At 38.6% G+C, this 17019-nt stretch overlaps 1 protein-coding gene across 1 annotated transcript; it reads left to right on the top strand.

Annotated features, from left to right (window-relative positions):
- The first annotated feature begins 298 nt into the window (after positions 1-298).
- LOC129281067 (nuclear inhibitor of protein phosphatase 1-like) lies at positions 299-15515 on the top strand. Its single transcript, XM_054917057.2, has 7 exons — positions 299-629; positions 5526-5586; positions 6603-6756; positions 8329-8558; positions 10010-10151; positions 11298-11362; positions 13736-15515. Exons 1-7 carry the CDS (start codon positions 604-606, stop codon positions 14084-14086), a joined length of 1029 nt encoding a protein of 342 aa, XP_054773032.2. The 5' UTR covers positions 299-603; the 3' UTR covers positions 14087-15515.
- The last annotated feature ends 1504 nt before the right edge of the window (positions 15516-17019 follow it).

The following is a 17019-nucleotide window of genomic DNA, read 5'->3' as shown; positions in this document are numbered from 1 at the left end:
AGTGGTCAAAATTGTCATTTTTGTTCAAAAATTGGCCAAAATTGCTCAAATGTCGTGAGTACGGTCAATAAGACTGACTATTTTGGAATCAGCACACAATTTTACCCCGGATAAGCCTGTCAAACCTTCCCCACCAAAAATTCTGAATAAAGCCCCCTTTAATTCTCCCGATCCTACATGTGGTGTGTGCCGCGCCCTGAACCTAAATGTGTGTGTGTGTGTGTGTGTGTATTTGAGTTTTGTCAGACGTGTATCAATCAGATATGATTATTTACGTCTGGGACCGACCTTTAACGTCACCATCCGAAAGACGTGACCTGGGGAGCGTTTCATGAAAGGACTTGTCGGACGTTTTATCCGACAAGTCCTGTTTTATCCGACAGTTACCATAGTAACAGTGCCTCACAGCCAATCAAAATCAAGGAAAGATGTCAGATCTGACAACTTGCCGGACAAAAATCTTGATGAAACGCTCCCCAGGGCTCGAACCTCTGCATCAATTTGTAACTTCCCCACAGCTTGGATTACAGGCGCACGCCACAACGCCCTAAACTTCCTAAACGTATCTTGACCGTAGATGGCAGCAATCCTTAGCTCGTCAACATGGCGAATTTCGAGGTACCGTCATGGTAAGATTTGTTTATTTATTTACTCAGTTTTTGGTAAAAAACAGATCTATTTATCATTTTCTCAGTGATATGGTCCGTGTGAAAATTGATCCGTAGATTTTTTTTTAAGATCTAAATGAAAAACAGTATGGGAGCAGCTGATTTTCAACCCTGTTTCTCGCTCGCTCAGGCTGCCTTCGCTTCGGGCGGGGCGCAGCCCGGCCCCGGCTCGGGAGCTCGCAGCGGACAAGGGGAGACTCCAACATTGGCATGGTGGCGTGGGCCGGGGATTGGGCGTGGGGCCTTATCCTGAAATAAGTCATCTCTCTTCTCGTGTGTGTCAGTGTGTTTGAGCTCGTTGTGTTATGAGTACAAAGTCAATGGGAGATAGATGAAGAAGTCACTGACGAAATGAACGATCGCGATGTCGCTGTCCAGTGAATGTAGTGGTGACTTAAACCAGGCAGGATATTTAGATAATAAGGAGCTTTCGATTGTCTGCGACTGCAACGTAGTCCTAGTTCACCGGAAGTGGTGACACCGCTCGTTCAGTATCACGTTCGTACATTGATGAAAACAGTTTCGATTTAAGTCGACGTACCCGTACCAGGCCACAGCATATACCAGCGTGATAGCGAGCGGGCCGTGGGCCGATGCTCGGCTGGAGAATCAGGCGTAGCATCACGCTACGAACCAGTGCCAGTGGGCGTGTGGGTGCAACATTTGCACTCTTGCGCAAAAAGCCGAAAAAAACACAGTTGTTTGGGAATAGAACAACAATTACCTATCGGATTAACCCAGAGAGCTCCCGCCCGCTGCGCGGGCGGGAGCCCAGAAGCTTACCGTGTATTTGACCATATTCACTGGACTAGGGTGATTTATGGTCTAAATATTTCTCCAAATGAATTGTGAAAACAGAAAGTATACAATTACCACAATTATATGGATGAAGGTCTAACGAGTGGCAGTTTCCTGACATCTGGGCACAGACTGGGACCTCAAAAAAACGAAAAGTTCTCTCCTCTACCCCAGTCTCGATCGGCCATTTTGTTACGATTTTTAACAAAAATGGCCGATCGGAACGGGGGTAGAAGGAGAGAACTTTTCGTTTTTTTGAGGTTCCAATCTGTGCCCAGATGTCAGGAAACTGCCACTCGTTAGACCTTCATCCATATATCGTGGTAATTGTATACTTTCTGTTTTCACAATTCATTTGGAGAAATATTTAGACCATAAATCACCCTAGTCCGGTAAATATGGTCAAATACACGGTAAGCTTCTGGGCTCCCGCCCGCTGCGCGGGCGGGAGCTCTCTGGGTTACTATCGGATATGTAGTGTCTGAAAACAGGACACACTAATGGAAAAGCTGGTAACAAGCAGTAATTTGCAGTTTACCAGCCCTGCTGAATCAACGAAACTCGAATGTTGATGCGGCTTCATTCATTTTTGCTAAGCTTGGATGACGTCATCATGTACGAACTAGCGCTCGTTCGAGCACTATGAGTATGATACCGAACGTCAAAACCCTCAAATACGAGTCACAGATTTGAGCAGTGAACGAGAAGGCTCGTCACAGATTACTTCGCGCATGCGCAGCGCTCCTAAAATTCCTTAATCTCGTACGTCCACATGGCTCCTCACAGAAAACGAAAGGTCTCCAATGCCGGGCTTGGCGGCGCAGGAGGCTCCGTCCTAAGCCTGCCCTTGGCTTAGGCTAACGTTCGACAGTGAAAATCATTTACTAATGTATCAATATTGTATGCTTACTCTCCACGGAGCCACGGACGGATGCCATTGCTCTTTGCACACCAAGTATTTTTCTTTGGCAACAAGTTGCTGCAAAATACCGGTACTTGTTTTCATAAGACTTTACTGTCTTTAAAGTTTAGTTTGTGAGCCCAAACTATATGACATAGACTAGACATTGTTCATGAAAGCAAGATTTATTTTACGTTGATCGTGTTAATTTTCTGGTTTGATTAAAGCACAGTACTGCGCATGCATGATTGATAAGCGATGACTTTCATTCATGAATTCATCGTGCATAAATCATCTCGGCACGAGCAGACGAGTAAGACTCGAACAATGATCGAAATCATTGAAATAAACTTCAAATTAATGGTGAATATGCATCATAATTGCACAATCGGTTTCATTTTCGGGGGAATATAAATCAAGTAAGTAGTAGTCAAGTTGGACATTACTGATATTTTGATGATTGATTGTGTGAACCAAACAAATCTTTTTTTTTTCGATGCACAGATTTGGCAAAATCTGCACCGGCGCTCGATGACATGGATCGAACACCGATTTTAAAATCGATTCGACTCAGGCTTAAAAATAAACTTGAAAGGACAAAAACAGTGACTTTCTTCAGCTGTCGCACAACTCCCACTTCCCTGGTTTATCGGAACTTAATACATAAACATATAGCCATTGAGTCCCTGTACAGATCGAGTTAGAACTTCGGTCTCTGTAATTGGTGAGTGGAGCCGACGGAGTTCAGCGGAACAATTAATTTAACAGAGAAAGAAGCTTTTGGTCTAGACATACACTAGAGCTAGATCTAAATCAATTCAAACTGTCTAGAATCTATATGTTTATTGTTCTTTTTTACTCGACTTTTCCAATGAAATTAGGCTCGGTAATTAACCTAGCTGTATATTCCATCAACTTCTCTTTTCCCTTAATTTTAGACAGTACTTAGGCTATCCACTATTCAATTAACTTTGTTCTTACTCCTCTTTTCCAACGAAATTACACATGGTAATTAATCTATATTCCAACAACCCCTCTTTTCCCTTCATTTCAAAACCGCTGCCACTTTTAGACGGTTAGCTATCCATCCATCCACTACAATTTTAACAAGCTTATCTTCCTTTTTTACTCCAGCGCGTGTTATCGCGTTGCCAAAACACATAGACGGAGCCAAAAAGAATGATAAACTTAAGATTCTAGGTTTTATCCTCCTTTTTGGCTCCGTCAATGGGTTTTGGCAACACAACACGTGCTTGAGTAAAAAAGGAAGATGGATAAATGATATGTTGAAAATTAATGTGTGTGAATGTGTGTGATATATCATCTAGGATGATCCATTATGATTGGGGGGAGTGTGATGATGTGAGAGTTATTGTGCAATATCATGTCAACCCAGATATTGTCCCATGTGTGAGAGAGCGAGCTGAATGTCTCGCATCATCTATTGAAAATCAACGAGGCGCAGTAGTGCTTATTGAAATTCAGGTACTTTATATTTCATGACATTATCGTGAAATTGGGAACTGCCGTTTATTTCATACCACAGTGCTCTATTCAGTGACACACATGGTTCCCTATAAGTGCGCATACGTACAAATCAACGAGTGGTTCCCAAAACTATGATTTGGCCGATATCTTCATAAACCAAGACAAATCATGTCTTGATTGATCTAAATTGGGATTGTCCTTGTTTAACGTTATGCCTATTTTTTTTCACTTATAATCTACCACTGTGGGATACTAGACTAGACAATGATAGACACCAATTTATGGGAATTGAGAGTGCTAAAAATAGATTCATTGACCTCAATTCCTCCCAGTTCACCATCTATTTTTCACGACTTGCTGTCTTCCAATAATCTGACCTTATTATGAAACCTGATATGTTTGCATTGACTCGATCGATCGATATGGGCACTCAGACATGCAGGGACAGATGAATGAACTTTCCTAACATTATTGTATTTCTTGTGTGGAAAAATTATTTTTGTACACTCAGCTGAAACACAACCACACGTAGAGGGCAGATATTTTGTTTGCAGTTTTGGATTGGGCTTTGTTGAGCAGTGGGGGACCGGGAAGGGTTTATTGAAATCATACTGACACTTGATCCTAGATAGGAGGTACATTGTAAATGTAAAATATGAACATTTCATTCAGATTTGCCATCATCAATACCACAAAAACCTGACAGTTTGCAAAACATGCATATGTACATGTATGGTACATTTACTAACAGGTTATGAGACTTTTATTAATCCCACACCCTACTATTGAATTCATATTTTTTGTGTATAAATCCAAACCCAAAAATAAGGCTTCAAAATTTTAAAGTGTCTGGACACCCATCCTACATATTTTTCGAAAGGGGGGGTACATTTTCCCAAGGAAAAATTTGACAAGCAAAAAAAAAAGTCTTCACTTACAAAAGGGGGGGGGGCACATTTCTGTTTCAACGGTATTTTTACTTTACAAATTTTAATTGTGCCTCTCAAAAAGGGGGGGCACGGGCCGGCTGTGCCCCCCCCCCCCCCCCCTCCCCCGGATACGCCAGTGTCCTACACTATCCATGACAATGAACAGAAAATAGACTTAACATGAGAAAGGACTGTCAGAAGTATGTGCATGTTTGCTAACCTGAAGAAAACAAAGATCATACTGCCTATACATGTGTAGATAAAAATTAAATTTTCCCAACTATGTTCTGGCTTGGTTTAAGGATTATGGCTTTGAAACTGCAGTGAGAAATTTATTAATACATGTAGAGGGTCTATGTCTATTTTTCTGTTCCTTTATGTGAAGGGGACCCATTGCCAGCTGCTGTAGAATCTTTCATTTATTCTGTGGATACTATTTGTTTACAATGAAATGAAGCTTGTAGATCTACCACTGGTTTTTAATGTGATAAAATATATTTCCAGGTAATGCCATCATCAGCAATGATAATCAACAACAATGACTATTTGAAGGTATTGCATGTTGCAAAACTGATAAAAGCATTTTAAATTTAGCTATGTATATATAGTATTCTATTGTAGATTTATATGTTCATGAATGTGAATATTTTGTAATTAGTCTGTGAAAATCACACATTTGTTTAAGTTTAACGATGTTTGCATCAGATCAAATAATTCCTATTTCGTATGTTGTGTTTGTAGGGCTGGTAAAGCTCCCGCTGGTCTCCATCTTGATGTAATGAAAGAAGGAAAGATGATTGAGGTGAGTCTGTAGTATTAATTAACACTTGTGACAGGTATTTTGCAGCTTCATCAGTCTAATGTGTAATATTTGGGCCATAAGTTTGATTTTAGGGCAAGGCCACTCTGTTGAAGGAGATTCCACTATTTATCAAGTTTGGAACAATAAATGTACTCATTGTTTTGTTTTGTATTGTTTTGGGGTTTTTTTTTTCTTTCTCTTTTTTTAAATGAAGCTTGGGAAAGATTGAATACAGTAGATTCATTCATTTTTCAAAGGAAGTATTCGTACTAACCAGAAGGTGGTTTTTAAGAATGTCACATCCAAGGGTACTGTAGATGAAAAAAACCTTGTCCAAAGGATGAGAATTAGATATAGTGAGTTCTAGATTTTCAGAATTGTTTCTGGGATCATTTTGTATTGATGACTGACAGTGTTCTAGCTAGTACCCACTTTAGTGGTGGTCGCTATTTCAGGGCATTGCAAAAAAAAATCAGACTGAGTTAGTGGTCTTAAAGCCAAGATTGAAGGAATATCAACGTAATAACAATCTGAACAAATCTTTGAAAATAAATGTCTATCAAATTTAAGAATATTTAATGTAAATTATGCAAAAAGATGGAAATGAATACAAGAGCAATTCCTCTTTTCAACGAGTTAGTTTTGAAACACTTTTCATTTGCAATTATTGGTGGATGGAACCAGTGTTTTTTCATGATGAGTGGTGGTCAGAAATCTTTTGTGCCGGTTTGGCCGAACTACTACATCAGTCCACTGTAACTATAATATTATAACTGAGAACTTTCACACGAACTAACAATTTTTCTTTTAAGGAATTACTTTCCTGGCAAAGTGATCCTTGAATAGAATTACTTGGTAGGTCTCCACTATATGAGATACATGTACTTTCTAAGGTGTGGGGTAATCTTATCTGGAGTAAAAGTCTTCCGATGTGCATTGCTCTGTTAAAAGATAGAATGAGTATATGTTTATTTGCCTTCGTTTCACCTTTGAGTAATTTTTTTTCCCCGCTCCAGAAAATGATGGTGGATGAGAAGAACTGTTATTTCTTTGGTCGGAACTCGATAGTGTGCAACTTTGTCCTTGACCATTCATCATGTTCTCGTGTTCATGCTGCTCTTCTGTGGCACAAACATCTCAACAGGTCATTTATTGTTGATCTAGGAAGTAGTAAGTAAAATTCATCTATTAACTATTGTCATGTCTCTATTAAGCACCATAGATATCAATCATTAGTCATTGCCTTCTGTCAGTTGGCTGGTAAACTTAGCATCTCAAAGTTGTCAAGGGTAGCTCAGAAAATCCTCTACTTTGGAGTCACAGCATGACACAAGTGGCAACCTTTTGTAGCTGAGAGAGAGCGAAGACTCCTTAAACCTAATTCTCCCGGGGGGGGGGCCATAATGGCCCCCCCCCCCCTTGACAATTTTCGCGATATATCTGCTGCGCAAATTTTTTTGACCTCGCCGCTCACTGACTTTTTACTTTCAAGTCTCGGGCAAATTTTGAGACCAAATTTGTGACGCCCGGGTACACGGTTACGACATTACGCAACATTATGTAAGTGCATGTCAGACCCAAAATTGCTCATAAACGTGATTTCATGTACAAATCCAATGCAAATTGTGTATTTAGCCAAAATTCATAAATGTATCATTATTTCTACTTTTACTGATTAAACTGAATTAATTTTGCCTTGTTTATGATCAGAACTAAGTCTGGAATGATTTCCATTGAAAAAACAATAAAAAACAAAAAGTAAAAAAACATAGAAATACATAAGAAATTCATAAAACAATAAAATACATAAGAAATTGATTTCCGAACCGAAGTTTTTTTAATTGCGATTGTTAAGATTGCTACAAAGAATTTTTTTACCAAAAATTAGCATTCTAGGAGCTTTATTTAGTGAATTATAGCAAAAAGTATGATTTATGCATAAATTAGCATAATTAATTCATATAATATAAAATCTCATTATTTTGGAAAATTTTACCATACAGCCTTGTAGATTACATCGCACACTACCAGTGTGCAAATTTTTGGGTCGCTCGCGCAATCGGCGGCCGAGATCTTAAGGGGGGGCCATAATGGCCCCCCCCCCCCCCCCCCCCCCCCCCGGGATTGACAAGAATCAAAATACCCCGGGAGATTGAGGGTTAAGAGAAATTATTTTTCAGACAGTATGAGGTTGCTCCCATTGCTAGTATCCTGAATTACAGAGCTGCCATTCAACATTTGTTAATTTTTAGATGCCAGGGTATAAAATCTGCAGTAGCTTTCCTGTACAAGGTTCTATAGTAACTCTGGGTTTGGTGTCTATTCATATGTTCTTGGGGGCAGGTAATTTGTTTTTCCTAAAATTAGTACTTTTAAATCATTTGAGTTATAAAGGAGATTTTACTGAAACTTACCAATTTAGGTTTCATCATGTTGTGGTTCTTGGATATTAAACGATACCAGTTGCACAGTAGCAAGCAGCTTATATAGCTATATTGCTTTTATTCCTCTAAATTGGGGTTTGCGGATATTTGCGAAATATATCTTATCAAATAAAAGAAAATGTCATTTATCCATGGGGCTATACGGTATACAATGTGCTGCACATACTACTCTGCATGCATTGACCACCATGACATACATGTATGACAAGGCCTGTATATAATACCAAAAAATATAAGAAAACTACATTTCTGAAGTTTTAGAGAGCAGTTTAATGATGAGTATAAACATTCTTTGTAGCCCATGGGACGTTCCTTGGTTCCATCTGTCTTGAAGTCAAGAAACCTCAGCAGGTTCCTGTTGACAGTGTCATCAAGTTTGGCGCTTCATCAAGATCCTACATCCTACGAGAGAAACCTCAGACGGTATCAGTAGGAGTGAAACCAACCGATGCTGACGTCCTCGATAAGAACGAGGATGAGATGTCTACCGGTTTATTAGGCTTGCCAGAGGAAGAGAATGAACTTGATGTGAGTAGCAACAAACTTGATATATTTTTTTAGGGGCAAGGCCATAAATTTGTGGGGTGCTATTTAAAATAGAGGGCAGAGAGCTTCATGCCCACGTTAAAGCTAAATGTAAAGAATTATTTAAAATGTCATTTTATGTCAGGTGGGGGGTGCCGGTTGCGGCGTGAAAGTTGGCATGATAATAGTATGGGATGTAATTAACACGGTTGTATGGTTAATTTTTCCGAAATCATCATTTATTTATGTGAATTAATTATGCTACTTTATGCATAAATCATACTTTTTGCTATACTGGTAATTCAATATAAAAAGCTCATAGAATACTAATTTTGGTTGTAACTATTCTTTATACCATTGCTAACAATTGCAAATGAAAAAAATCCTGGTTTTAAAAATGTATTTCTTATGTATTTTTTTGTTTTTCTTCGGTTTTGAAGGCCAGATTTATAGCAGATCCTTTTTAAAGCATAATTATGCTAAAATGAATCAATTTCAGTCAATGAAAATAAAAATAATCATATCTTCATGAATAAGGTGAGAAAACTAAATTTGCATTGACTTTGTTCACAAAATCACGTTTTGGAGCAATTTTGGAACTGACAACCACTTACGTAATGTTGCGTAATTATCGAACCGCATACCCGGGCATCCTAAATATGGTCTCAAAAGATGCGCAAAACTTCAAAGTAAAAAGTCAGAGAGCGGCGTGGTTAAACAAATTTGTGCAGCGGAATAATCACGAAAAAGTTGATGGGGGTTAATTCAACCCCCCACCCCTCCCCCGGCTGGATTAGGATTAAAGTCGCTTGTAACTTATAAACAGCTTTATGAAACACCCACCTGAATAGAGAGTGACAAAATGTGGTTTGGTGCTGTAGTATGATAGATTCAAAGGGATGTTGGGAAGGTATTGCTTGAAAACTTAAATGTGGAGCATTGGGTGATTTCAAGTTCAGTGTTGACCTTTTGGTGTTGGTGTTAGGTCAATTTTTACATGAGTATAACACCAAACATAAAATGAAGATGGTCCTGAAAAGTCACTCATTGGTTGTTGAGATGTCAATAATGTGATCTGGATCAGTTTTACAAACTCAGAATAGGTTTTGGAGCTAGGGGAAGCAATTCCAACACTAACACCAACGCCAACACCGGACTTGAAATCACCCATTGTGGCCTAGTGTATTAGTCTCCTGACTTTGAAACAGGGTTAGGAGCTGAAATCCTAGCCATGGCGTGATTTTCTTCAGCAAGAAATGAATCAACAATGCGATGTACTCAACCCAGGTGAGGTAAATCGGTACCAGCAGGAAGTAATTCCTCAAGAAGTTGTAACCAGGGGAATCGGTTGCTGAGCTTGGAATGGGAGCACCTAACAAGGTGGATATCTGTGCTACATAAATAATCTTGATATTATTATTAAATTGTTGCTTTCTCTTTTTTGTTGAGCTCAGAACCTAACTGAATTCAATACAGCACATAACAAGAGGATAGGAGCCATAGGGTTTGATGAGGCGCAAGAATCACAAAGAGCTAAGAGGAAAAGAAGACATTCGCACGTCTCATTTGGTGAAGAAGACGAGGTCATAAATCCAGGTAATATCATTTTGAATGAAGGGAGCCATACAACAAACACTGTCTGCATTCTTTGACTTTATAGTTTATACTTGATTTTACAATCAACTGCAAGGAAATAGTCCAGTTAGCTCATTGTTCTGGTAGGGACTCTATGGCCAAGATTCACAAACATGGTTTTAAAAACCCACGGTTGAGTCAGTGGTTTATGCCCATTTCCTGTATAAATTTTGCTTATTTTACCACGTATATTAAAAAATGTCCAATGCTGATGCACGCTTTTGTCACAGTGCGCCAAATTGACACCTGTTGCCGTGGTTATCCACGCTTTTTATTCATGAGTCCACTGTTTTGAATTCATGAGTCCACTCTTCAAACAATGGACTCATGAAGAAAAAAGCGTATCTAACCATGGTAACAGACGTCAATTTGGCGCACTGTGACAAAAGCGTGCATCAGCATTGGACATTTTTTATACACGCGCCCGATACATGCTAAATTAAGCATAATTTATACAGGAAATCTGCATGACCATGGATTCAACCGTGGGTTTTCAAAACCACCTTTGTGAATTCGAGCCGATAATATTCTGGTGCTTGAGTGGAAAGTTGTATGTAAACTGATGCCAAAGAATGATCACTGTATGACTTTGATTGACATTTTCACATATGGTGCCACAGTGCTGTGCAGTAGTATGGTGTTCAGATCTATATTGATAACAGTAACCCCCCCCCCCCCCCCCATGCGACAATGCCTACTATCTTACGACTGTGCACTATTACATTAACTCCAATATAAGAGATTTTTATCAGATTTGCAGAAAAACAAATAATGTAAAATGGTTTGCAGAGAACTCTTAATCAATTAGGTTACAGAAAAGGAAAGAAAAAAAACAAACCATCTTTGCCTGTTAATGTACTATTGTAAATTGTTTACTTTGATATGACCATATGTACCATAAAATTTGTACTCCTCCCCTCTCAAAAAAAAATGTTGTGATGCTTTTTGGCAGGATTTGTTGCAGAAATCTTGAGGGGTGGGGGAGGGGATTGATTTAGGTGCCTCTCCGCCTCTGTGTTCTTTTGGGGGGGTGTTGTTTTGTTTTCTGGTTGACACAAGATAATTCATGTTTTTAATTTTTATTTTTTCTCACATTTTTTTTTTCAGAGGATGTTGACCCTTCCATTGGAAGATTCAGGAATCTTGTATCTGTGTCAGTCATCCCTATGAAGGTATTGTTATTTTTTATGAAGCTTTTTTATAAGAAATCATTTTGTTAAAGGAGAATGAAACCTTTTGAACAAGATAGCTTGTGTGAAAACAGAAAAATAAAAGAAAGAGATCAACGAAAGTTTGAGAAAAATCTGACAAATAATGAGAAAGTTATGAGCATTTGAATATTGCAATCACTAATGCTATGGAGATCCTCACATTGGCAATGCAACAAAGATGTGTGATGTCACTTGTGAACAACTCTCCCCATTACTTAAGTATATATTTGACTTAAACTGCCTCTTTTATCACATCCATCAGTAGATCATGTGTTCTTTCTATAGGAGGGCATGTAATACAGATTTTTATAGAATACATCATGGAAAAAGAATTTGTATCACCATAAGAAAAAGCAAAATGAGACATTTTGAGGGTATTTTATAGTCCATCAAAGGGAAAGTTGTTCACATGTGACATCACACATCCTTGTCGCATTGCCAATGGGAGGATCTCCAAGGCATTAGTGATTGCAATATTCAAATACTCATAACTTTTTCATTATTTGTCCGATTTTTCTCAAACTTTCTTTGTTCTTATTCTTTGATTTTTCTGTTCCGACACAAGCCTACTTTTTCCAAAGGTTTCATTCCCCTTTAAAGGTTATGACAATTACTGAAAGTGGGTGGATGATTAGCATAGTGGTCTCATATTGTCAATTTCCATGTAAACATCCTTGCAATATGTCATTCGACATTCTATTCAATTAAACAAATGACTGACTTAATTTCTTTTTATGTCAAATGATTTTAATTTTCAATAACAATGGTCTCAGTCTATTTATTGACTTGCATAGACTATGCTTCTCAGTGATAATTTCTTTGATCATCTCATTATGTTAGACAATGGGAATATATTGATTTCTGATTTTGGGAGACAAAGGAGTAATATTGTAATTCTTGGGGGGGGGATTTTTGTAGTTCATTCCACCAGAAGATAAATGCAAGTTATAATGATTTCAAAATGAGTTTGTGCAGAATCCAATAAAATGACCACCAAGGGTCTGTATGTGATAAAAATATTTGTGAAAGGATTCTGTTATGAAAGGTGTAATTGCGGAGGAAGCATTAAAGCAATCAAGGAATTTTAAAATGTTGGATATTTTATCCAATTATATAGCAATTTTTCCAGTGACGTCATCCTTTTGTTCGCAAACCTGCGCGGCGACCATTTTGGAGGGCATACATATCGACCATAGCGACTGACAACGTACAGCAACCTTCACGTTCTAATACTTCTAATCGTTAAATAACACAGCGAAAGCGAGACACAAGGAAAAATTGATGTTCAGTAATGGTGTTCCTCCTTATGCTATTCCCAAAAAGGAGTGGAATGATGATCAGAGTATTTTACCGCCGATTACTTACCCCGACATTTTCAATGTCCAAGGATATACTGGCCTCAGCCGCGCTGCAGCACGCCGCAGCAACCGGGAGCAGGTGATCATGGCGCGCTGTGGCCTTTCGGCCGCAGTCCGGGGTAGGCCATGTGCAGTGCGAGCTAGCATGTCGGGAAGAGAGCTCGGGCTAATCGAGCTCTAACTTAAGCTTTTTTTTTCAAAAATTTGTTCATATTACTATGATAAGCACACAATTATTATGTCACACATGTCGATTTCCTACCTGTAATAAAATCATCTGAGCACACATGAATGTTCTTAAGACTTAATTGCTCGAAATTCTTATTAATTGCAGCAAGCCATTTTCTTTGTGGTACTTGAGAAAGTTCCAGAGTTTTTTTCCTCTCGCGTAATTTCTGCAGGCAGCTGATAGAAAGATTTTTTGTCTCTACCTGCCCTGTTTCCACAACCAACAATTGAACATAAATTTACAATGATTTCGCATAGAAGTACAAAATGAATAAAGCAAATCTAATACTGTTTCTTGAGTAACATCGAATTTCCTTTGGTCAGTATGTGCAGTACAACTAAAGCCAAGCTATAAACCCAGGTGAGTGCCGCCCGCAAAGCCAGCTCACCTGCAAGTACCTGGGTTGAGCCAAGCGCAGCCGACGAAACCATGGTGGGCAGTGATTTAGCGTGCCCACCACAGTGGCCGGCAGGAAATCGATGACATCACATGAAATCGCCGTCTCACATGTGCTTATTGGTGTTGCTGATCTACAGGGTGATCATCGTTTCTCAGCTTAGAATTCATGATTTTACAAAGTTTAGTTTGTATATTGTACTACATCCTAGATTTATGATGGTAGAGTGACAGTTAATCTTGGTTTTATGGACATTCTCTTGAAATCAGTGTTTACTGCAACCTCTTTCAATGACTTTTACGAAATATTAAAACTTTTTTTTTCATCTTAATCATCTTAACCTTTTATAGAAAAAGAAGATAGAAGACACCTCAGGCCTTGTAGGTGATCCATCGGTGAAAACAATGCAAGGATTTAACTACGGTCGTAATCTATACGACGATTTACCTTCATCTGCCACCGACCTGGACACACCAATATCGCCATCATCCAGGACTCCGTTTGGATCAAGTAGCACCCTCGGACTGTTTAAACCCCTCAATCTAGCTCCAGATGTAGAACAAGCACCACCCATGCCGACCATAAACATTGCACCAACACCTGTACCTGTGGTGAATATTGGACCTGTAGGACCAAAGAAGAAGAAGTATGCCAAGGAGGCGTGGCCAGGAAAGAAACAAGCGCCCTCGCTGTTGTTATAGTGAGAATTTAGCCTCAGCAATGGACTGATTTGTATATTATGGAATTCATCATGTCTTGACGGACAGTCGTCTGTTTATTTTATCAAATTTACTTGTTGAGGCTGCATCAGAGAAGGTTGTGGTCAGGCATAGTATCATCAGGAGACAACGGCAAGTATCGAGTTTAATAGCCACATCAGCAGACCGATAATAATAATATAATAATAATTGGTATTTATATAGCGCTTTATCAATCTACAACTGCTCAAAGCGCTTCACAATTATTATTACCCGGTCACTGGATTCATAGCATTTTTAAGCAGCCTGTTAGGCGCACACTTGCTAAACCAACCACAATGACGATTGTTTCCTAGCGATACCCATTTAACAGCTGGGTGGAGAGTGGCAAAGTGTTGATTGACGCCTTGCCAAAGGATGCTAGGCCGTGGTGGGATTCGAACACACGAACCTCTGATTACAAGGCGAGAGTCAGAACCGCTACACCACGGCGCTTCCACATATACATGTGGAAGAAATATATGTAAATGGAAATGGGAGAATGGACTGTCTGTCGCTTGTATTATGTAGAATTACTACTACTAAAGTCTTTAGAAATGAAATTGTGCATTGTCAGGTTTTATCATGTGAAATATTTGTATATTGTACAAAGCATCATCAGTCAATCAATTCAATTTTGAATTAGCTGCATTCAATCTCAAGTTCTAACAGTTGACATACATGTATGTAAACCTTTTTTTTTATTAGGGGCATGTTGAAGTCTATCAAATTGGGGAGCATTTCATGAAAGGCCTTTGATTTGTATCTGACAACTTTGTTTTATCTTAACAGTAGATAGGAGTGCTTCTTATCCTATTGAAATTTAAAAAAAACAAGGTTGTCAGACATTACAAGTTCTCAGACAACAATTGTTGGTTCAACAACTATGGGATCAAACACATTTGAAAATTATGTTTAAAAAAAAATAGGTCATTGCTTATTAAGTATTGACAAGCAAGATATTTTTACTGTTTAAGGACATTCACTGCAAAACTCCGGTGTTGATTTAACACCAGCCCTGAGTATGTATGTCCACACCAGAGAAGTTTTGAAATAACACCAGTTTAGAATCAAACCGATGCTGTTTTAATACTAATTGGTGTTGTATAAACACCTTTCTGGTGTTAGACCAAAACAAAACTGGTGTTGTTTAATAACACTTCTCTGGTGTGAAAATATATAGATTCTGGCCTGGTATTAAATCGACACCGGAGTTTTTGCAGTGTTCCTTCATTGGGGTTGAGTTGAGAATACATTTGACTTCATGAGGATTATTCAATTTCAAACTCCCCCTCATATTGTTCTCGGTTTTGTTGCAGTCTTTTTTTGGGTGTTGTTCATCGTTGATCATCCAGCTGAATAAATAAATGAAAGCGTTTAATTTACACGGTCATACATGTACACCCAAAAAGATTCTTTTTTTCTATCAATTTTGATGGTGTTGGAAAGGAGGGGGACTTTGTGATTTATACACCTTAGTCTAGATCTTTTTGTGTCTGCCAATACATTTTGTGAATCAAAACCTTATAAGCAGGAAGAGCAAAGGAGCTGTGTCGCACCTGGTCCCCCCTGGTCCCCAAAAGCCCTGAAAAACTATTTGTATAGCTTTTGAAGCCCATATACGGTCCATTACGATTCTAATATAAATAAAGTAGCCAAAGCAGTTTTAGAAAACAGTTCCCTGCTCTATAGGCTTTCAGTTAATATCTGTTTGACCTTGAGGAAAACCTCCTCAGGCAGTTTGGAATGAATTATCCATTTTTCCCCAAGATGTGACAAACAAATCCTTACATGCCCGAATGAAATTGGAATGAAATAGCCTGGTTCATTATTGTTTGAAACCAGGCCAATTTACTCTGATTTGAATTCGGCAAAAGTTGGTATTCCTACAGCCACATCTTGGGTGTCCATGGATTAATTCCCACCAAATTTTGGTTGTGGATGTTTTTCACCACGCTTCGCGGGTATAATTGAAAGCAATTTAAATTAAAGTTTTCTGTGACATCATCACTTTGGTACTCTGCATGTAATAGAGTACCGAAGTGATGACATCACAAAAAAACTTTTTTTTGCATTTCAGCATTTTTGGTACCATATTTTGGTAGAGCATTATGAAGAACCCCCACCTTCAAAATTTGGTGAGAATCGGTCCATGGGGGCCTCAGATATGACCTCATGAATACATAATTAGCCCCATTGAAGTCAATTGTATTATTGGCCTGGTTGCTAACTTTTAGAACCAGGCCAATAATACATTGACTTCAATGGGGCTAATTATATAGAGTATGTATTCATAAGGTCATATCTTGGGGCACCACGGACCGATTCCCACCATATTTGGATTGTGGGGGGGGGGTTTCATCATGCTCTACCAAAATATGTTATAAAAAACGCTGAAATGCAAAAAGGGAAAATTGATGACATCACACTTCAGTACTCTATAGTGATATTGATAGTCAAGCACATTCATTTTTCTGGCACCGTTATGTGGATTAAGTATTTCTTGCCTGTTTCCATAGCGTCTTTGCACATCTGATGATGTTGAATTTACAGCTGTGTTGTGCTATTCATATCATTGTCTGACTTGATGTTAAGAAGTGTTGTCCTCATGAATCTGTTTATGATTTAGTAACAATTAGCAATGGCTTTATTAAAGAGTAATTCTTATAAAATTATTGCTCACTGCATTTACTTGCGTTCAACATTAAATTTTAGTTTTTACACATATATTGTGATATTTCCAGTACTTTCTTGACCATCAGTATCAAGTCAAGGTCTTAGGCACATGAGGTTGGTATTCTGAGCATATTTTATTTGTGTTTTGGCAAATGGATATTACACACTACTTAACCCTATGAGGACTGGGGGCCATGTTCCCTTCCCCCTCAACGCTTCGC

This window comes from Lytechinus pictus, chromosome 17 (genome assembly GCF_037042905.1).
Source record: "Lytechinus pictus isolate F3 Inbred chromosome 17, Lp3.0, whole genome shotgun sequence".
In the NCBI taxonomy this organism is placed as follows: Eukaryota; Metazoa; Echinodermata; class Echinoidea; order Temnopleuroida; family Toxopneustidae; genus Lytechinus; species Lytechinus pictus.
This window is presented reverse-complemented; position numbering and strand designations above follow the sequence as displayed.